Below are 22,706 nucleotides of genomic sequence, written 5' to 3'. Positions count from 1 at the left end.
GTGCAGACAAAATGATTTGCGCCATTGTTGTCCTTACCATGGGTTTTTATGTGCTTAAGAATCTTTTTGCAGTTGCCACCCTAATGGGTAATGTCAAATATACACAAGTATTGCTATTATATTTTTAAATGAGCAACTTATATCATATCATGTTATAGTTGACAAAGGTAAAATGTGGAAATTTTTAATGTGTAAAATGCGCGGAAAAAGTGCAGAAAATTTCTCTTCACCTTAAGCTTATCGTTGCCCCAGCCAAAACACTTAGTCAATGATTGTAGATTCAATCTTTTTAGTCTTTTGCACTACTAAAGACGTCTTAAGCTGGAAGTTCATGTGGTTGCTTTTCGATGAATTGATTTAACCAAGGTTTTATCAGTTTTTAAATAAGAAGCCCAAATAGACGCTGTATATTTATGCTTCACTTGGCGTTACATGAAATAATGACTCCTAAATTATACATTTTAGAAGTGCTTTTAAGGGATTGATTTATCATACCTTTTTATTTTGTTTACTCATTTATTTCAAAATATGTTATCTTTAACATATGTTTTAACTTAGAGAACCAACGCTTTGGTGAACTCGAGATTACATCAATAAACTGATAAAATAATACGAAAAAACGATTATAGGGTTTTGATGGGTAAGTTAATAATGTCTGAAAAAGAAAAATCCAAGTTTGCATAATAAGTTTATTCAGGTTAGTATCACTTTTTTAACGATGGAAATTATTTAGAGGGATGGTAATATTATTTCTTTTTTATGTGCTCTTTTTGCTTTCAATCTTTTAGCTTTTACGGAGCGATTAAGAAGATAGCAGTTTATTTTAAGATTAATTCTTCCATTTAGTTGAGCAGTTGATATACCAAGTGGATTGTTTTGCTCGGATTAGGTTTTTAATACGTAGAGTAACCCAAGGATCATACTTATTCGTTGTTTTGTTAACCTTGGGGATAAAATATACGCAAAAAGTAGAGTTGTTAGAAATTAATAAATTTAATATTTGATCCACGGCTTTATGCAGAAATAAAAAATTCCAGTTGATTGGTTCAATAAAGTTTGATATTGTATTGTGACCACCTTTGCTGTAACTAAACAGCTGAGACTCATTTTCGGGTAACGGTTTTGAAACTAAAATTCCTCAAGTTGTTAGTATTATTACCTAATATAGCATTAGGAAACAACTTTAAAATAGAATTACTGCTGTTGATAAAAAAACAACCCAATTTATGGTTTTAGCAACCAAAGGGTGTCTGGACGTAGGAAACGTGATATTTTAAAATTTGAGACAATGAAACAGCCATCACAGGGCTTCCTAATTAAGCTATGAGCTAACTTGAATGATTCAGCAATGTATTATATTAAGTTAGGATCTTTTGGTCTATGTATAACCTAGATAAGTATGTGTTTATTGTATATGTATATAAAAAATTTTATGACTTTTACAAATACAAAACTTGTTTCAGAAAAGGAACTGGAAGTGTGGTCAATCGTAAAAGATCAGGACGTTGTTGAATTACATCTGCCGCCGAAAACTGAAAAACTACAATTATTAGTAAACGAAATAGATTATTACCATGTCCGGAATTAACCGATACTTTGAAGTGTTCGTAGAAGTACTGATTTCTTTTACAGCGGTAATTGAAGGAGGGCTTGGTGGCAGAAAAGCTGCTTGGTAACCTTTGATTGGGCTCCAAATTAAAAAAAAAAAGACTGGAGTGGACTGCAGTAGCGCCATAAGTTGTGTGAGCCAGAAAGTGCAGAAAATGTTTTGAAAGCATATAAACCAAAAATACTTTATTATGAATTGAGAAAAAAAAGAGGGTATTGTATTGAAATAAATATATTATATGACAAAACTACGCGAGAAACAGACCGTCAATGACTGGAAACGTGTTTTTTGGACATAAAATGGCGAAAAAAGTGTATTTGGAAATTTTAAAAAGTTATTTCATACCTTTAGGAAGTTGAATCATTGGGGAGCCATTCCTTTTTCAAGAAGATAATAATCCTTAAGGAATTACTTAAGTGAGTTAGAGAATGATCAAGTAATGAATAAAATGATTTGGCCTCTATAATCACCAGATCTCTCTCCTATCAAACTTTTATGAGATGAATTAAAAAGAAATTTAAAAACTAATGCCTAATGGTGCAAAAGATATGTGGAAAAAACTTAATTGTGAGTGAAAAAAAATTGACTTCGACAAATAGGAGAAGTTCTTACGTAAAATGCCAAGAATATGTAATGCAGCTATTGCCGCTGAGGTTAGTTGCATAGATTAGAGCAAATTATAAAGTAATTTAATTTCATTTTTTAGTTTTTGTAAATTTAATCAATAGTAAAATAGCTTATTTTTCTCGTCATTTTTGCTTTTAGTTTTCCTCCCATGAGTGAGTAAAATTTTGATAACTTTAAAAGTATGTTCATTATGTGTTATTGGCTCATTATGTGTATTTTTTGTCCGTTTATATTTCTCTACAATGTCTTCTGATTTTTAATATTTAGCATAGATTTTAATATTTATATTTCATAAAAAAAGCTATGGATAAATTACAATTAAAGCAAATTTTTTTAAAATCTGTATCAAAAGGGAAAAAATCTGAAAAAAATCAAAACACTGTTTCTTGATCAATTTTTTTCGCAGCTCAACAACATTTTGTTTATAGCTTCGCTATATTATTATCATTCATTTCTGCAAAAAAAATTAAAATTTTTAAAATTTTTTAAAATGGGACACAATATTAAAAAAGCAAAAACAAACTATGCATTAAAACAGGTGTTTCGGTTTTAAAAGTTATAAAGTTATTCTTATTTAATTATTTTAGTAAATCTAAAATCTGTATGTTCAAGGAAAGCGCGCTGAAATTTTCAGCAAAAAAGCATTTCTAGATCATGAGATATCCGGTTTTGAAGTTGCAAAAAAAAAGGAAAAGCTAAAAGCTTGTAAATTTATGTATGCGTATATATATATATATATATATATATATATATATATATATATATATATATATATATATATATATATATATACAAGTTTTTTAACAAAACTAACAAATAACAAAGTTTAAAAAAGAAAACTATTAAAATAATTACATCAACTTAAAAACCACCAGACATTGAATTCAGCCTTTTTTCTCATTTTTGCTTTGGTATTTTTATTACTCTTGTTTAGAGATCATCGAATACTTGGTTTATCAATTAGGTTATTAATTAGTTATTATATTAGGGTTTTCCATAAATCTACATCCATTAATTGCAAACTCTATCATATATTTTTTACACCATTAGCTCTGTCATTAAAATAAATGGCAGAATTGATACTAATCTCTAATACATCTTTTGTTACAAAACTATTTTTTGGACAAAGTCACCATACAACATTGTTAAAATCTTTGTTGGCATTTTGGGTTTCTCCGTGAATGCATTTAGATAATAACTCATCACTTTTGAGTTATAAAAAAGTTGGCAACAAAATATGAAGAGTACTTGATAGTAAATTTATCTCTTTTTATTAGTGTAATTGCTATTAATTCAACTTTTTTCATATTTGCACCAACTGGACAATCCAGGTGGACAAAGCTATTAGTTTTACAGCCAAACAGTTACTAAGAAAGTTTTTTTAATTGCGCACAAGTTATTTAAATTTTGACTAATGCCCATAAATGTTTTACATTGAGTTCATTTTTTTATCTGTCAACTTACCGCGTCCAGACAAAGAATTTTTTGTTCCTTTGAACTTCCTTGTATGATGATGTGTCTTCATCACCAAGGTAATTGTTGTAAATAAGGTTGTTTTCTAAAACTGAATGCTAAAAAATTCCTACTCCACTAGTTGAATTAATTGCACTAGATAAATTTTGATGGTTATGAATTGAATAGTTATGCTTGGAAATCTAGTTTTGGTGCTCTTTAGACCTTTTTTTTTATCCCAAGTTTGTCATTGTCTACAATACTTTGTCATTACATAGACATCAGTACACTTGCCATGTTTTATAGTTGCAACATAACCATTAAAAAATGAAAATCCCTTTTTCTGCCAAAAACCATATACTTAAACAAGATTGATTGTGCTGCCTAAATGAGCTTTGTTTTCAGGGTTTAACTTAATCTCAACAACCGCTTTTGCTACGCAATTTTTTGTTACATTATTGTCAGCTTTATACAAATGACTGATTATGTTTTGATAACAGGGTTCAGATAACAAATCCATATTGTGACATCTAGTAAACCTTTTTATTGTTGCAAGATCTTTCCCAATTTCTCGAAAAGCAATTGTATTTCGACCATTTATTTCAAATAGATTGCACCCCTGTGTGGAAATGTTATTTTCATTACAGACGCCAATAGTTATTAATGCACTTTGAGGACAGGAACAAGTTAGAGATGTACAAAGTTCATTACTCTTATCACAAGAAACATTTTACTACAAGTTTGTTTGCGAAACTAATTCTCAGATCAAGTTTATCGGATAAACTTAGTTTTTGTGCCTTACACACAGAACACTTAAAAGATCTTTAAAAATTTTAAATTTTACGAACAAAAAATAATTATTATCATCTTCTTTAGAAGTCTCATTCAAAGTTCCTGAAATTTTTTGATAACAAACTTTGTTATCAAAAAATTTCAGTAACTTTGAATGAGACTTCAAAAGAAAATGATGATAATTACTTTTTGTTAACTGTTTTTTTTGTTTTGTTAACACTTTTTTACCAAGTGAAAAAGTTTCTATCACCTTGCTCAACTTGGTAAACCGATTTCCTTTAAACTTGAATTTTTTCTTTTTTACGAAATTCTGTTTACTAGACATCAACAATCTTATAAAAAATACAAGTAAAATGTTTTGATATATCAACAGCTACAAAGACTTGAATCAAGCTGTACAACACACTTTACAAATCACTTGAAAAAAGTTATGGCTGTAATATATAGTTGTATATATTGCACAATATACAGACCTTATTTAGATATTTATTTCATATTTTCAACTTAAAATACATAATTTTAAAATAATATAATTTAAAATATTATTTAAAAATTTTCTGCTTAAAAGAAATTTTAATAATAAAAAATTAAACCTACCTATAAAACAAGTTAGATTAAACTTATAGAAGTGAGTAATTTATGCAAAATATATTTTAATTTATGCAAAATTTTTTAGAAAAATGATCAGTTTTGTATCGAATGATAAACTTGAATGATAAATAAAAAAATCAAATTTTATTAAAAAAAAGTTTTTTTTCTATATGAGCCACATAAATAGCATATAAATTTGATATTTTATCAGCAAATTCGTTCGTAAGATTAGCGTGCATAATAGATATGGCGTCTTCTAATCTGCTTTCAAAACCAATATATACTTTTCGAAAATGAAAGTTTCTTATTAGATCTATTAAGTTGATTCCAATGCTTACGCGTCGGAAACTCGCTTCAAATAATTCGATTTTTTATCGACGTATTTTCTTACTTTCTTTATTAATAACATTTAAAAATAATTGTTCATTTAATTCTTTTAATTAATGCTTTGGTTTTATCAAGCAATTGTTTTATGTATTCATCTATTTTTAATTAATTTTAAAAACCCTCATTACCACTACTAGAAAATTAAACAAAAAACCGTTTTGTTGGCATGATATTAATATTGCTCATTAGCATTTATTAAAACCTATGCAAAATGTGATGTAAGAATGTGCTGTGATGAAACAACTGAAATAATATGTGGTGTTCCACACGGTTCTATTTTAGAACCGCTTTTATTTTTACAAGGGATTGGAAATTGTTAGAATTATATTTGTCGATTATAAAAATTTGTTCCTATCGAATGCTAACATCGACTAACTGTTTTACAATGTTAACAAAGAGCTTAAACATAACTCAAATAGGTTTAAATACAATAAATTGACCATGAACATTCACAAAACAAAGTATACTCTGTTTCACTCCTTATCAAAAAAATCCTTAATGCCAAAAATCTTATCAATTTATTTATAGACAAAGTTGAAATAAAAAAGTCATCCACAAAGTTTTTTGGAGTTTATTTAAATGAAAATGTAACATGGAAACCATATATTAATTACATAAACACTAAAATTACCAAAAGTATTTAAATTTTGTTTAAAACCAGAAATTATTTAAACAAAAAAAAACCTTATGCAAATTTATAACTGACTTATAGATAGTTATATTATATATGCAAATAATGCTTGGGGAAGTACTAGGAAAAAAATCTAAAAAACATAATAAGCGAAGGGAAGACCAAGCTTAGTCGGAACACGGGGTTAGTTGAAACATTGAACTTTTGCGCCGACAAACGAGCAGATTATTATTACAAACAAAAAACGAAGGTTTCAAGAACTAAAATACATACCTTTTTTTTTTGTTGGATAAAGTAAATTGCGAAAAATAATTTGCGAAAATTAAGATTTTAGAAAATTGTACACTTGAAAGTAACTTTTTGTGATTTTTGTATGATTAATTGTAATTTTATATTATAAAAGATAATAAAATAGTTTGATAACATCTAAAATAGTATTTTTTGTGGGCTTTCTTTTAATGTGCTTTTTATAAGGTTTTCTACATGGAATACCTTAATTAAATCGTTTAAGAATGCATTGGTTAAATGGGGGTTTGTTGGAACGTTGCACAGTGGGGCTGAATGGCCCACTGTGCAACAATTTTTTTAATTATTATTTCATTCTTTTAGTAGAAATGAATAAAAATAATGTAATGAGGCTATAACCAAAAAGTTTTTGAGTTTGAACTAAAATTACTTAAGAAACATTATTTTGAATTTTTTCAAATTTTCGTTTTTTACCTCTGATTTTGTTGAAAGTTACCTAAAATATAGTTTATTTACAGTTTTTTTTAATAAAATTTGAGTTTCTTATATCATCAAAAATACAAGAAAATATATATGAACCGTTGCAATTTATTCTATTAAAAAATTTTTTTTTCTATATGAGCCACCTTAATTACCCAAATCTTTAAAAAACCTTAAAAAAATAGATATCAAATATCTATACCTAAAGATCAAAATATGAAAACTATTATTTTTATCTTGTTATTTTGTAATAACGTAAAATAAGTTCTTTCGCATTTTTATTCTTTAAAAAACAAGGTCATAAAAGTTACCTATACCGTCGCAGTTAAACATTTATTGTGTTGTATAGAAGAAAATGGAATAGATGCAAAAGAAATAATTTTTTTTTGAAAAGAAATTTAGCTCCTGGTTAGATAAAGACTTATATGAAAAAACTAAAAAGTTAAAAAAAGGCGCAAGACTAAAAATTAATTTCAATAAAGCATCAGTTAAAACAAAACAAAGAAAAATAAGCAGTTTGGTAAAAGAAAAATGTACCAGAAGAATCATTATTTGCTGCAAGTAAAAAATGTAAAAAAATAGGAACTTTACCAGGAGCAAAAACATTTTCAGCTGATGAAGCGCTTGCTTTAATTTTAGATTGTGGGCTGACTAAAAATGCATATCAACTTATAAGATCTGCAGCAGCAATTAAAGGCCACAATAACTTGTTTAAAGTTTTTCTTGACAGAACCAAAGGTTCGAGGAGTCCCACAGCTTGCAAGATTCTTTGCAACAATGTCACAAGACAAGAAGAAACTTATTTGGTGCACTTGGACAAGTTCTAAGATTGTTTTCACATTCTCATAGGTTTCTGGAAGTTCCTCACAAACAGCAAGTAAAAGCTGCTTTTTGACACTGAAATTTTTTGCAGTTTAATGAGTCAGAAGTCTTCTACTGACATGTTGTGGAGATTGTTGCAAACTAATAACACCCAAACTGACTTTGAGAAAACCTTCTCTCTCATCTATACCCACTTTCACAAGGTGGTTTTGAGAAATGTTTCTTTTGAGTAAAGTTTTTTCTAGAAGAGACTTTGCACTAATGCAATGTGCAACTACTTTTGGTTCTGCTGATTTGCTTACTGATGAAAACAGAACCTCAGTGTAAGTAAATTCAGATGCAAGTTGTTGCCATGAAGAAATGACTGACACTGCAACTGTTTCAGCAGCAAGTCTGTCCTTTGATGTGACTTCAACCAAGTTCTTGTGTAGAGTACTCTTTGTACATACATGAGCAAAACCATGGCCAATGACTGAAAAACATTTTCCACATCTTTTCTCTGCAGTATTTTGAGCTTTTGTAACCTTGGCTGATTCTGGGTTGGGTGAGTTTTCAAGAAAAGTAGGCATAGGTTTTCCAGATAGTCTTGGGTCTTGGGTCTTGAAAATCAATCTGTTTCTGTAAAATAACCCGTGATCTGTGTTTCATATTGTCACTCTAGAAGCCTTTTTGAAACAAAGAAGGCAGATACATTTTCGGTTTTCTTCATGAGTCTTTGCCCTAATAGGTATTTTGTCATGAAAAACTTTTTTTTTTTGTTTTAAATAAACACAAATCTAAAAAACACAAATGTAAACAAACATATACATGACTTTTCCCAGAATTTTACGCTTTGAGTTTAATATTTTTTTAATCCTCTAAGTACATACTATCATCCCTCAAGAGGGTTTCTCTGGGGCAGAAGGTTTGGATACAAATAGTTATATATCTAAAAATTTATTTACCGTGTTAAAACTTACTATATAGCTTGAAGCATTGATTCATATTTTTAAAAGAAATTTGTGTGTTTATTATAATTTAAACAAAAAAAATGGTAGTTTACATATTTGAACTATGTTTTAACTTGTACTATACTAATTGGAACAATAAAGCGTAATATGGTTTAAAATAACACTATATATACATTTCAATTATGGTCAAAGCAAAATTTTTATGACATTTGGGTTATAAAAATATTATTCATTGTCTTTCCAAAATTATTGATTTCTATAACCTGTCATTTTTTTATGAAATATGATTTCAATATTTAGTTAAGAGCTTTTCAGGAATATCGTTTATAAGATGGTTGAAAAACACCAACAAAAATTATTAAGAGTATGCTGAATTTGTGGAAATTTGAAAGGAAAAGATTCTTTAACAATTGCCGGTAAGACTGAAAAAGTATTTAATATTTTTAAAATAAAAACAGATGAAGATTGTTTAGAGGTTAAAACAAATGTGCCGTAAATGTTATTTAACTATGAAAAATATTGAAACACGAGGAAATAAACAACTCAATATTATACCAAAAAGTTGGTTAAAATGTCCAGCAAAAGAGTATAAATGTATTTTTGGTAAAGTTGGTCGAAAACCAAGTCCCAATCTTGGAAGACTAGGAATTTTTAAAATTTGGACACAGTTAAATATAAACTTGTTTCTTGAGTCTTTTCCCTTACCTTTAAACAAAGAACTAATTTCTGAATTGAATCTGCAGCTAAATCCACATACAGCATTATGCATTTGTAAGATTTATGGGAGAATGAGTCAACCAGTCATGATCAAGGTTTGTCAACATTCATTTTGCAGTCTATTTATTGCATTAAATATTAAAGGTAATTTCGAAAGTGAAGCAAAATGTCCTATATGTTCAACCTACATCATGATTAATAGCCTATGCAGCTCTGTCCATATATTGGAAATGATAAAACAATTATATATTGCATGCAAGATATGTGGAATAATTTATTTAAAAGACAAATTTATAAACCATGAGTGCAAGAAAGATCATTTAAGAAATAACTGCAGCACAATGGTTGATGATTTATATAAAGTTAATAAATCAAGTCATATTCCACGTTATATTGAAGACGCAGTGTTGCATGTTATTAAACAAAAACTTGATAATTCGAAAACAAATGCAATAGAATTTCTATCTGGTGGGCCAAGAGTAAGAATAATAAAGTTGGTAAAGTACTTAAATCTGATATTTAAAAAAATTAAATAAAAAGACTTGATTAATTTTGAATAAACATAATAAAGATTTCTGTTAAATATATATTTATAGTTTATGTTAAATCTAAAACTAATTTTAATTTTGTTTTTAGGCTGTTGTACCCGCTATACATATATCTTTAGGTACCTATTTGAAGTTTTTTAACATGTTTGAAGATGAATGTCACTTAATAGATATTAAACTTGCTGGAGAACTTTCATTACAAAGTAATACGATTGGCAGAGATGATTTTGACAAATACGTTAACATGCATATTCAATCAAATCTTTTAAAAAGTATTATTGATGACTGTGATAATAAAATAACTCATCTACAAGAAACAATTTCATGTGAACCAGACAAAACTGAAGAAATTAAGAAAGTATATGGACCAAGAATACTCCACTATGATTTAAAAAGAAGCGATAAAGTATTCATTGTTACATAATAATGCTTGCATAAAAAATATGAATTTTATTTAATTTAGAACAAGACCTTTAAAAGCTACAAAAAATATATCAATTTCAATTCAATTTCCAATAATTTTTGTAGCATATGTTTTAAAATATCTTTTTAGATAAAAGAACTAAATTCATTGAATGAAGCAAACATTCTTGATAAAATTTCAGTTCCCTGCATTCAGCAACTTGATGAAGTTTTAAAAGCTAATCATGTACAAAGACAGGCTTATCATGGGAAATGTTTTGTTGGAAACCATGTTCACACAATGCTTAAGGTTTTTTTTTTATATGTAAAATTTCAAAACTTTTATTGATAAAATAAGGATTTTAAAAATTATTTTATTTATCATATTTAATTTAGTCTCAACCTTTGCTTGATTTGTGCAATTCTATCCCAAAACTAATTTGCTATTAAATAATGTGAGTCAGAAATTTAAATAGTTGTTCCAATATTATTCAAAATGTCATAACTTCATAAACAGCTCGCAATCTTTTCAACAGAATGATATTAAGGAACTAGGTAGGAGTTAGAAGTTTGATTAGTTTATTTAAAGAATATCTATTAAATTTTTTTCATATTCGTTAATTATTTAATTTTAGAATCAGCAACACGCAATCTTATGAAGTTTTATCGCTTGAATTGGCCAAATGAATCTGTAACTCTGAAGATGCACTTGGTTGAATACCATATTCTTCAATTTATTCAAAAATGGGGATTGGGCATTGGAGTTTACGGGGAACAAGGTGGCGAAAGTTTGTATGCCGAATTTAACAATCTTAATTATTTATTTTGGCACATAAAAGATTGTAGTCGCTTGAAAAGCACGTTGATGGAATATTACATACGAAACCATCCAAAAACCAAAGCAATGAAGAAGTAAATTAAAAAAAGAAAAACATTTCCATCGTAAATTTAATTGAGTCCAAATATATATATAGTTTATATTTTTTTTCATATTGTATCCTATTTTTGATACGAGGATATCAAAATATAGTTTTTATCCTAAGAAATGCATTATTATTAGAAAGGGTACTTTCTAGAACTAGGAAGGAAACTACCCTCTACCGCATACTTGGGTTTTTGCCTTATGCACAGGCAGGAATTAGACGCAGGGGTGTTTTACTAATTACCATATGTTAATATTCAATGTTGGATACAGGGTTGTGAAATGCGATTCTTTTTTTTATTATTATCAGAAGTGGCGGACTGGCCCAGGGTGCCGGGGTGTGATTACACCCTACCTATCCTGAAAAAATTGGGCCCACTCTGTTAAAAGACATAATATCTCATGATTATCATTCATGCATGCTATTATAATTATCACAATAATATTTAGATAAATATAAATTATTATCATAAAAAGGAATTGATTTTTCTGAGATTATAGAACATTGAAGTACTTTCACCAAAACATTAGAGTATGTTTACCAAAAAATTGCAGAGTTTTCTTGTGAACAGATTCTTTTATTCTTATACATTTCTTAGATAATATTGTATTTCATACTATATATAACATATAAATAGAAAAAGAATGACTAAAATTGCATTTAACCCTGAACATCGTGCAAGTTTAGGGTTTTAAATTTCAAAAAGCAAAAAATAATAATTTCAACAGCTTGCCGTTGAAGCGTGCTACTCTTTTAAAAAAAAAAGACAGGTTAAAATAAAATATACAGATGTTTTGGGCATTTTTTACAAAACCTAGAACAACTGAACTTTTTAGCCAAAAAATATTGGAGTTAGGAGAATTGAAAAAGTACTATTTTAAATCGCGTCAAATAAAACAAAAGAATCAACTTTGATACTTATGTTTTATTTCCTTTTTCTTTTTATACTTTTTATGCAGAATGAAATTTTGTAGCAATTAATACAATGCAAAGTTTTCATTACTCATAGAAAATTTTAGCACGTTTAACTTTATTGAGAAAATTCTTTTTGCTGGCGTGTTTATTCAGAAGTAGTAAGAAACTAATTTTTATTAAATATTCTGATTGCAATTACGAAGTAATATCGTAACAAATTAACTAATTTATAATGTTTTTATACTAATAGAGTGTTATTATTTATATTTATGGAGCTTTAAAAGTTTTAAAATATATCGTTAAAACTTTTATAAAGAAGTTAAAATAATATTTTAATTTAAAGATATTAAAGATGCACGAGGTGATCATTTTTATTATTTTTAGCAGTTTCTTTTGTTATTTCAATCCACGATGGCAGAAAGAAAAAAATTGTCTGGTGCGCAATATTGTAAACGACGGGCTGCAAATGAAGGGTTTATAACAAAACAGGCTGGTTCTTTGTTAAAGTATCTATGTTCACCGCCACCGCAGAGAAATCAAAATGGCAAAGATGAGTTAAAAAATCAAGTTGAAGCAGACAGGGAAGCCGATGAGATAACAGTATCAGAAGAGTTTGAATTACATAATGTAATACACGTAGCACACAAAGAATCTGAAGTGCATAAAATTGATAAATTCACTGGTCTATATGCTAACTATAGCGATCTGGCTAATTAGGTCGTACTTGATGATAAAATGCGACAACTTTTGATAGAACATGGACCAAAACAAGTCGATCAGTTTGACTTTCCTAAGGACAGTATGCAAAGAAAATTTTCAAAAAACCATTACAACCGCTGGCTTGTCAATGGAGATGAAGTTCGCAGACATTGGCTGCTGTATTCTGTAAGTAATGAATCTGTGTATTGCTTCTGCTGCAAACTGTTTACCAGTAGCACAGCAGCTGCGTCATCTCTTTCTTCCAATGGTTCACATGATTGGAAAAACATGTCTGCAATTTTGTCAGGGCATGAGAAAAGCAATGAACATCTAGCAAATTTTCAGTTATGGAAAGAGTTTGAGCTGCGACTGCGAAACAATAAAATAATTGATGCCGAACATTTGCGTCTTGTTAAAAAAGAAGAACAGTATTGGCAGCAAATCTTGAAACAGCTGATAGCTTTATTTAGAGCTCTTGGTATGCAAAATCTTATTTTTCGTGGAACCATGAGAAACTGAACACTGCTGATAACGGAAACTTTCTGAAATTTGTTGAATTTTTAGCTTTGTTTGACCCACTTATGGATGAGCATCTTCGAAAGATTAAAGACAATGAAACCTACCTAGGCAAAGACATACAAAATGAATTGATTCATCTTTTATCCAATGCAATCAAACAAAAAATTCTAACATTTGCTTGTGATGCTAAGTATTTTTCAATAATTATAGATTGCACACCTAATGCGGGTCATGTTGAACAAATGACTATGATCATTCGCTTTTTGGATGTGATTTCAAATCCAGAAATTGGCATTGTAGCAACAGCATCTATAAAGGAATATTTCTTAGATTTTGTGCCTCTAAAGGAGAAACTGGTGCTGCTATGGCTGAAACTATCATTAAGCAGTTAGGCAAGATGTCTTTATCTGTTAAAAACTTACACGGTCAAGGATATGACAATGGCAGAAAAATGAGGGGAAAAAATAAGGGTGTCCAACGAAGAATTTTAGATGTCAATCCACGAGCATTGTTTATTCCTTGCTGTGCACATACATTGAATTTGGCTGTTAATGATGCTGTTAAATGTTGCTTAGAAGCAACAGCCTTCTTTGATCTGGTGCAGCGTGTATATGTAATTTTTTCTGCATCAACTCGTCGCTTGGAGGTTTTAACACGACATGTTCTAATCTCACTGTTAAACCACTAAGTGAAACAAGGTGGGAAAGCCGAATAGATGTTTTAAAACCTCTCTGTTATCAACTTGGTGATTTCTACGATGCTCTGGCAGAGTTTGTGAACGACGCAAATTTAACAGGAGCATCTGGTAATTCAACACGGGTAGATGCAGGGTTTATTGCAAACGCTATTTCTAGTTTTAAGTTTGTTGTTTCTCTGGTTGTGTGGTACGACGTGTTGTTTGGGATCAATATGACTAGTAAGCAATTTCAGGCAAAAGAATTAGATATGCATGATGCCATCTTAAAAAAATAAAGAAGTTTCTTGTAAACCGCAGAAATGAAATGGAGAAAAAAATACTAGTAGATGCAGTTGAAGTTGCAGCCAGTTTAGAGAAACCTGCACTTTTTGAACCCGAATCAACTCGTATCTAAAGAAAGAATAAACAATTTACGTATGAAGGAGATGACGAACCTATTCAAGATCCAAAAGAAAAATTCAAAATAAACTTTTACTTTGCTATTCTTGAGACAACAATACAATCGGTTGAAGAAAGATTTACTCTTATACAAACATTAAGTTCGTTGTTTAGTTTTCTCTATGATGTTCACAGTTTACAGAGTGTAACTAGCAAAAATTATATATAGCTTGCCAGAGCTCGGCTTGGCTCGTTTACATATTAAGAGTGTTCAGGCTCGGCTTGAGCTCGTTTCGAACATGAGATTCTTTGTTCAAGCTCGGCTCGTTAAGGATTAGTATTGTTTGGGCTCGGCTCGTTTTACATGTTGTTCGAGCTCGACTGGTTTAAAACTCGAAATAATTATTGTAACCTGTTAGTTTAAAGCTCGTTTAGTAAAAAAAAATTGTTTGTTAAAGGCTTGTCTGTAAATAATGCAAGTCCAAATCAACAAACAACATAAACAATCCAACAGTCTATTAAACATGCAAATAAACAACATAATGAAATAAGATCCCACAAACCTAATAGTTCAAAATAAAAGTTAAAACTAATAGTTCAATGTTCAAACTTAATGTTCAAAGTTCAAACATAATGTAAACTCTCACAAACATAATTGTTCCTATTAAACACTGCACTCTAATAGTTCAAATTACATTTTCACAAATATAAGTCTTGCTCTCATTGCATTGGATATATATATATATATATATATATATATATATATATATATATATATATATATATATATATATATATATATATATATATATATATATATATATATATATATATATATTCGAGCTTTAATCGAGCCTATATGAACGAGCCTATGATGTTCAAGCTCGGCTCGTTTAATAAACGAGCCTAATTTTTTGTTCAAGCCCGGCTCGTTTACCATTCGAGCCGAACATGAACGAGCTCTTGTCGAGCCGATTTTTTATATCTATCTATCTGTATATATATATATATATATATATATATATATATATATATATATATATATATATATATATATATATATATATATATATATATACATATATTGCATTTTTTTATTATTAAGCATGCCGTATTTTAAACTTTCATATTATGTTTTAACTAACCACATTATCTGTTCCAAATAGCCCCAATTGCGTTGTTTGTCGGAACATTTTTTTACAGCTCTCTAATCAAAGATATATGAAAAACTACATAACTAAATTTAATCATTATTTTATTATAATTATTTTTATTTATTATAATTATTTGTGAATATTGTGTGCTTTAGTAAGTAGTATTAAGGCAATAAAAAAAGTTTCAAATAATATTCGCATTTTGGCCACAAGTTCACATTTATTTTAATTTTCTTTGCAACTTCTGTTGTCTCTACTAAATTTTTACCCCAAGCTAAACAAATTCTATCCAGTTCCATCAAAAGACCATTTAAAATTCACGTTGTTAACTGCCGTCAAACATTTAAGCCAAAAAGTGAAGAAAACAATAAATTCAAAAGAATTCATTCATTTAATTAGGTAATGAACTTCGTTACAGCTTTCGCCTGGAAGGTCCAAGTCTTTAAGACGATGTAATGATTTTAAGATCTCTTTCGGCTTTTTCGCTAGTGGTTTGACTGCTTCTATGCTTGAGCTCCGTCGTTAGCAGAAAGTTTATGCTATGATATCCCTGTCTCCTTTAGAAGAACTTTTCAACGAACTGGGCTGCAGTTAAAGGGATTGTATAGCTTTTGGATATTTCCAAAATAGGATTTCACAAGAGCTGATGATTCAACAGCGTGTACACCACATAAGTTTAAACTGTGAGCAGAGCAAGGAATAAAAATTGCTTGTGGGTTATTCTGTCTAATCAAAGCTTAAACTCCATTGTAGACACCTGCCATATTAGCACCATTGTCGTAACCTTGACCCCGACAATTTTTTATGTCAAACTCATTTTCTTTCAACACATTTAATATCAAATTTTCTATACCAACTCCCTTTTTCTTTTCAAGATCTTCCTGCCCACTGCTGATTATTACTGAAATGCAAAAATCTAAATTTCTTTGACCGCCCACTGCTGATTATTACTGAAATGTAAAAATCTAAAAACGAAAGTAATTTGCTCGCTATGGGAAGAATCAGGAGTGCTGTCAGTAATGATGGTGAAATATATTGATTTCTTGAACAACTTCTCGAACCACTAATTTGCCGCACTCCTCGATAAATTCATTCTGTGATCTTCAGGATAAGTAATGAGCTTGCATGCGTTTTTTTTCTTCTTGGTGTGTAGCAATAAGATGCAAATGATCTTGTAACGTTTTGTTGTGACGAGCAATTAATTCGAGCGCACCAAGAAAGTTTTCATTCCCATTTTTGTATAACTTTTAATTGGATCCTTAGAGCAAACAAAAAATAATAAAATTTGTAATCTGTGTTTATATCCCATTATAACTTACAGTTTTGATTTTTAAGTACAAATAAATTAATAACAAATATAGTTTAAAATTCGATAGCAATATTCTCACCCCTAAAAGCAAAATTTCTGGAAGCTAGAAAAATTGTCACGTCTAGAATGCACTGTAAAACTACTTTTTATCGCTTTGTTTTATCTCCAATTTTTTTTTCTAATTGGTGATCAATGGAATTTTCAAGTGAATGGTAACTGTTTTTCATTCGAGATAATAGCTACGGTGAATGTTGCTTTGTTGATAACTTTTAATACGATCTGAAAGCTTTCTCCAATTGTAAACCTCCATTCCAGGACAACAAATTGAATTGAACACCGGGTCTAGTTAAATTGGGCAATCCAAAAAGGGAGCAAGGGAAACAAAAGAGCAATGCTACACCCAATCTCTTCTAACTTTTTCTCCTTTTCTTTGTTCCTCTATAAAGATGCAGGTAGGAAATTTGCGTTCTTTGTGATCTCTTGGAAAATTTTTAGGATTTGGAGAAGGTCCCATCAAAATTATATTTGTTCGATCAATGTCTAATATTGATTTCCATAGAGCAGGATCATTAGAAGTTGGTATAGTTGTTGTACCAAGATCACTTGTGTATATTTATTCGTCATTTTCACAATTACCAACTACATCCAACTAATTTTGTTTTAAATGTAATGACGTTTTTTGCGATTCATCGATGTTATCGACAAAAAATATTTTTCGGAATTATGACTAACTGGCAACTCATTGGAGTCATTGATATCGATATCTATTTGATTAAACTATAAAGAAATATTTAACAGAATTATTTTACTTTTCCTTTAATAGAAATTCATAAGATCCAAAAATAATTCAACTACCTGCTTGACTTTTTTTTCATTTTTGGTCGAACGAACGCAATCTAAAAGCATTCGGTTATTTTTGCTTTCGTTTTCTTTCCGCGTCATTGCTCATTTTCTCCCAGCAGCTCCAGACAACTGGTTCAATCTTGGAGGTCTACGATTATTCATTCTAAAACTTATGACAATATAAAGAACGTAAAATATTTTTAATTTTAAATTATAAAAAATTGAAAAATTTAAAATAACTTTATTGTTATTAATCGCAGAGCAAAAAGTCAGATTTAAAAAATCCATTGAAGATATACTTCTTGTCGAAATATAGTCGAAATGTATTTTATTTCTTTCCGTTGTAAAAATATAGTCGGAACAAAATGCAGGAAAACACAAAAATTAAAGATGACAAGATGTTGCGCTTAAGCAAATCGTAAAATAAGAAACAAAAATTTAATGATCTTCAATTTTTTTGCAAACAAAAATTTGTTAATTTTCAAATGCGCAAAAATTTGTTAATTTTCAAATTAGAATATATATATATATATTTTTTTTTTTTTTACAATATTTTCTTAATACAAGTACAATAATTTTACTGTAAAATAGCAATTTCACCATTATTTGCAAATAAGGTCGAGTTTGAATTTATTAAATTACAAATTTTTTATAGCTTATTAGCAAACTTTTTAAGAGTATATGATGCCCTATATACTTTGATGCCTGGGGCTAAATACCATAATTTCCCCCCCCCCCACCCTCTGAGCGGGCCTGTTTTTGCGTGTGTGTGGTCATTGTGGTGCTACTAGAAGTCCCTACAAACTAACTACAGAGAACCACGGAAGAGTATTTAACTGGAAGTTCACGCCTCCTTCCTTACCCGATTGTTGCTTTTTAGACTAGGGTTTGTATCGAACCGGGAGCCTATTGGTTTTGAGCCTAAATCTGAATCCTATAAAAATATTCTTAACAATCTAATTAGTTTGATAAAAAAGTTTTATGTTACACAAAACTTTAAACTGAAGTTAAAAAGTTTCTATATAGGGAAAAAGAACCTGTTATACCTTTGACCACTTTTTGCATTAAGGCGTTTTCTGCGTAGTCTATTAAGTAAATTTAAACCATTCAAACTATATATTTTCTCTCATATTTTGCTCAAAAATTATATTCACAACTTTTTTTCATTCAACCAAAAAGTATCTTTTTCCTGCGTTTTAAAAAAAGAAGTCAATTTGTCAAAGATACAACAGGTACGTTGTACCTTTGACCGTTGCGCGTTGTTCCTTTGACCAAAATGTTATTATTAAAAAATCTTGCAATGTTTGAGCCCTTTTTAATATTTTAGCTTGTTATATATTATATAGCATTTTCTGGCCTGCCTTATATCAATAAAAAAACAAATCTAACTATTTTGTAATCAATCCTAATTGTCTAAAAAAAAATTAGAAAAATCAATCCTTACAATCTTGCAAAGACTTGTGTATCGAATTTATAATACTCAGTATTATTAATAGTATTACTAATTTTTTTAATATAAAATCAGTTATTATAGCTATTTAGATAAAGTCACATATTTTCTTTAGTTTTTGTTGGTCAAAGGTACACGAGATGGGTTTCTTTAACAATTATCGTCTTAATCCCCATTTACGGTCAGACATAATCATCCAAACTTTTCCATAACAAAAAAATGATGTTGGGTAATGTTTATAATGCTGTAGATGAATCAAACAACAATATATCACATTTTTAAAATCAGAATAAGATTAACACAAATATTTACTTTCAAAGAGCCGAAACTTATAATTATTTGTGGATCGATACCATCTATCCCAAGTATGATGTTTTACGGTAAGAAGAGTCGCCATGGACTATTATTTCAAATGGCATTTGCGTTTTTTTTTTAAATAATAGTAAGCCGGCAGAGTAGAGTGACCAAAGGTACAATGTGGTCAAAGGTACAACAGATTCCCCTACTTTTCTATATACTTTTGAAGTTCACAAATTCAGAAAATTCAAAAATTGACAATAAATTATTGACTAGATAAAAGCTTCCAACTATTTATTTATTGAAATAGAACCACCAGGAGATTTTTAATGACACCAAGTATTGCCAAATTAAACTTACCAACATCTTATTTTAGCTAGTTTTGATCTTTAAAAATAAAAGCAGTCTTTTTTAATAAGTAGAAACCCTCACTAAAATAGATTGCTTTTTATCGAAAACTATGAGAGAGATTAAATCAAAAAGTTGTATAAATACAAGCGACATTGTTAACCTCTATAACCAGTATTTCACATAATATCGGGGTAAAAGCCTCAAAATTCTAGATAAATATATCAAAAATCAATTGATAAGACAATTTTTTTTTTAAACTTTGACATCTAAACTCGCCGAATTTAGATGCCAAAGTTTTTAAAAAATAGTTGTTTTATCACAGACGAGCAGTGAACGTCTGTGGGGAAAATGAAGTACATTAGAATAGAGGAAGTGGCAAGGTTAGGGTAGGGCCTGGTTGGGCGATGGCCCAGGGTGCCGAATATAAATGGGCGAAACTAATTGGTTATTTTACCTTTGCCTTTTTTTTGAATGGGGTTAAATTAAGCTAGGGGCGCCGTAGAAATCTCGCCTAGGGCGCTGGTAGTGCTAAAACCGGCACTGAATAGAGGAGAATTATTTTTCAAGCACAGCTTATTTTGACAGTTGTCAAGACAACACTAAAGATTAATAGAAGAATATTTAAAAATATACTAGTATGATGACAAAAATAAGACAGACAATACTTACAATAATAAAAAATAAAAAATTAATTTTTTATAACAAACTTGATGATGAACAATAATATACAAAAAATATATGGTGGCCTATAACTCAACCTAATTTTGAAGTTTCGTAAATCGTAGATTATGATATACAACAAAAATATCGTAGCCTATAACTCAACCTAATTTTGAAATTTTGTAAATCGTGTATTATGATATACAACAAATATATGGTTGCCTATAACTTAACCTAATTTTGAAATTTCGTAATTCGTAGATTATGACGTTTTTGGTTTTCAACCGACTGTTTTTGATTTTTATATTTACACCTAATTAAAACATGTACTACTAATTTTTCAACCTACTAAAGCTTTGACCTACTGTATTTTTGACCTATTAAATTTTCAACCTATTGAATGCTCAACATACTGTTTTTATATTTTATAACTACGCTTTTTTTAGTAGATGTTCTTTTTGTATAACAACTTAGTTGGTAGAGATTTTTGTAGGTCTAACTATCTGACACGAAATATATCATCAAACAAAAACATAAAAAACAAAATATTGACTACAAAATAAAAAGTATGCATACAACAATGTAAGGCTTAAGAATAGAAAAAAAACCCTTAACGCTAATGTGTAAACATAATTTGTGTAGTGATTAAGTAATAAACATATATATATATATATATATATATATATATATATATATGTATATATATATATATATATATATATATATATATATATATATATATATATATATATATATATATATATATATATATATATATATATATATATATAGCCAAAACTGCTTCTAAATGATTGGAATAATTGTTCGCAAGATTAGCACATATGCTAGTAGGAATTTTAGCCCACTCTTCCTTGCATATTTCTTTCAATTTGATAAGATTTCTTGGATCTATATATATATATATATATATATATATATATATATATATATATATATATATATATATATATATATATATATATATATATATATATATATATATATATATATATATATATATATATATATATATAAATGAATAATCGATAGATAAAACTTTTATTTCTAATTTCATAATTGAATCAGAATCATTATTTTTTAATAGCGACAGTTTTATACTCTTATGCATATCCAGCTAACAAGTTTTAAGAAGAGACTTGCTTTTGTTGCAATAATACTATATATATATATATATATATATATATATATATATATATATATATATATATATATATATATATATTTATATATATATATATATATATATATATATATATATATATATATATATATATATATATATATATATATATATATATATATATATATATATATATATATATAGGCATGTAATATTATATAATACTAAATATACCTACTTAAAAAAATGTAAACCTATAAATATATATATATATTTTTTAATTCAGTTACACATTCAAAAAGGCTCCAAGCAACCTCTATTAAGTTGAGAGTTGTTAGAAAATAAAGAAAAGATTTAATGAGCAAAAAAATGGTTTACAGAAGACTTAAAAATTTGTGGGTTGTATGAGTCAGAAAAACATGAAGATGGCAGAGAGTTCCGAAGGTTGAAGTGGGAAAAAAACTAGACGAATAAAAGTTTTTAGAGCATGCTGGGACAGTTATTGTAACCAAACGAGACTTAGTAATAATACGAAGTCTCTTGTACGTGTTACAGTGCTCAATATTGTTAAATAATAGAGCTATATTTTACTTAGATGAATAAAAACAACCGATTAGCGGGAATTAAAGTTTCATATCTATAAGCAATCATCAGCCGTTAATACTTGTTTATACATTATACATTTTTTTTCTACGGTATACGCAGTAATTTTAAATTTTAATTGTTGATCGAAAGTTCTTTTTTATGATAGGGTACAATACATTGTTTTTTTTTACCTACGTAAAATATATATATATATATAAATATATATATATATATAAATATATATATATATATATATATATATATATATATATATATATATATATATATATATATATATATATATATATATATACATTTTATTCTTCGGTATACGCAGTAATTTCAAAAATTAATTGTTGATATAAAGTACTTTTCTATGATAGGTTACGGTTTTTAGAAACATTTTCAAACGCTTTATTTAAATTTCCATTTGTTTCAGATAAAAAATTTATTCCCTCGAGTTGAACTTCATCGAGAATCATAGAAATACCTAAATCGTGCATTTTTTTAGATATTATTAAGTAAGATTTC

The 22,706-nt window shown here is 28.5% G+C and overlaps 2 protein-coding genes across 5 annotated transcripts in view; both read left to right on the top strand.

Annotated features, from left to right (window-relative positions):
• The window catches only part of LOC136077972 (uncharacterized), a 37,977-nt gene extending 26,677 nt beyond the window's left edge, over window positions 1-11,300 (top strand). For 2 of the 4 annotated variants that reach the window (XR_010637416.1, XR_010637415.1), the window contains 5 exons: window positions 1,464-2,262; window positions 9,941-10,258; window positions 10,406-10,564; window positions 10,651-10,809; window positions 10,890-11,300. Coding sequence is in view for 1 of the 4 variants with exons in the window: in XM_065792451.1 (XP_065648523.1) it covers window positions 9,073-9,801; window positions 9,941-10,258; window positions 10,406-10,564; window positions 10,890-10,913 (1,230 nt within the window). In the remaining 3 variants the exon portion in view is untranslated. Of the gene's footprint in view, window positions 1-1,463; window positions 2,263-5,277; window positions 9,802-9,940; window positions 10,259-10,405; window positions 10,565-10,650; window positions 10,810-10,889 lie in introns of those variants that run through there. The other 2 variants (XR_010637414.1, XM_065792451.1) reach the window with 2 other exon arrangements.
• A 1,527-nt stretch (window positions 11,301-12,827) lies between these two features.
• On the top strand, window positions 12,828-13,702 carry LOC136078502 (uncharacterized). Its single transcript, XM_065794275.1, has 2 exons — window positions 12,828-13,269; window positions 13,356-13,702. Exons 1-2 carry the CDS (start codon window positions 12,828-12,830, stop codon window positions 13,700-13,702), a joined length of 789 nt encoding a protein of 262 aa, XP_065650347.1.
• The last annotated feature ends 9,004 nt before the right edge of the window (window positions 13,703-22,706 follow it).

Source organism: Hydra vulgaris, chromosome 03 (assembly GCF_038396675.1).
Source record: "Hydra vulgaris chromosome 03, alternate assembly HydraT2T_AEP".
In the NCBI taxonomy this organism is placed as follows: Eukaryota; Metazoa; Cnidaria; class Hydrozoa; order Anthoathecata; family Hydridae; genus Hydra; species Hydra vulgaris.
The sequence above is the reverse complement of the archived record's forward strand: the minus strand, read 5'-3'. Positions and strand labels throughout refer to the sequence as shown.

Excerpts from the sequence above, each read along its gene's own strand:
- LOC136078502 (XM_065794275.1), top strand. The coding sequence starts at position 12,828 with ATGCGACAACTTTTGATAGAACATGGACCAAAACAAGTCGATCAGTTT. Across the intron at positions 13,270-13,355 it reads AGCTTTATTTAGAGCTCTTG|CTTTGTTTGACCCACTTATG; the intron begins GTATGCAAAATC and ends TTGAATTTTTAG.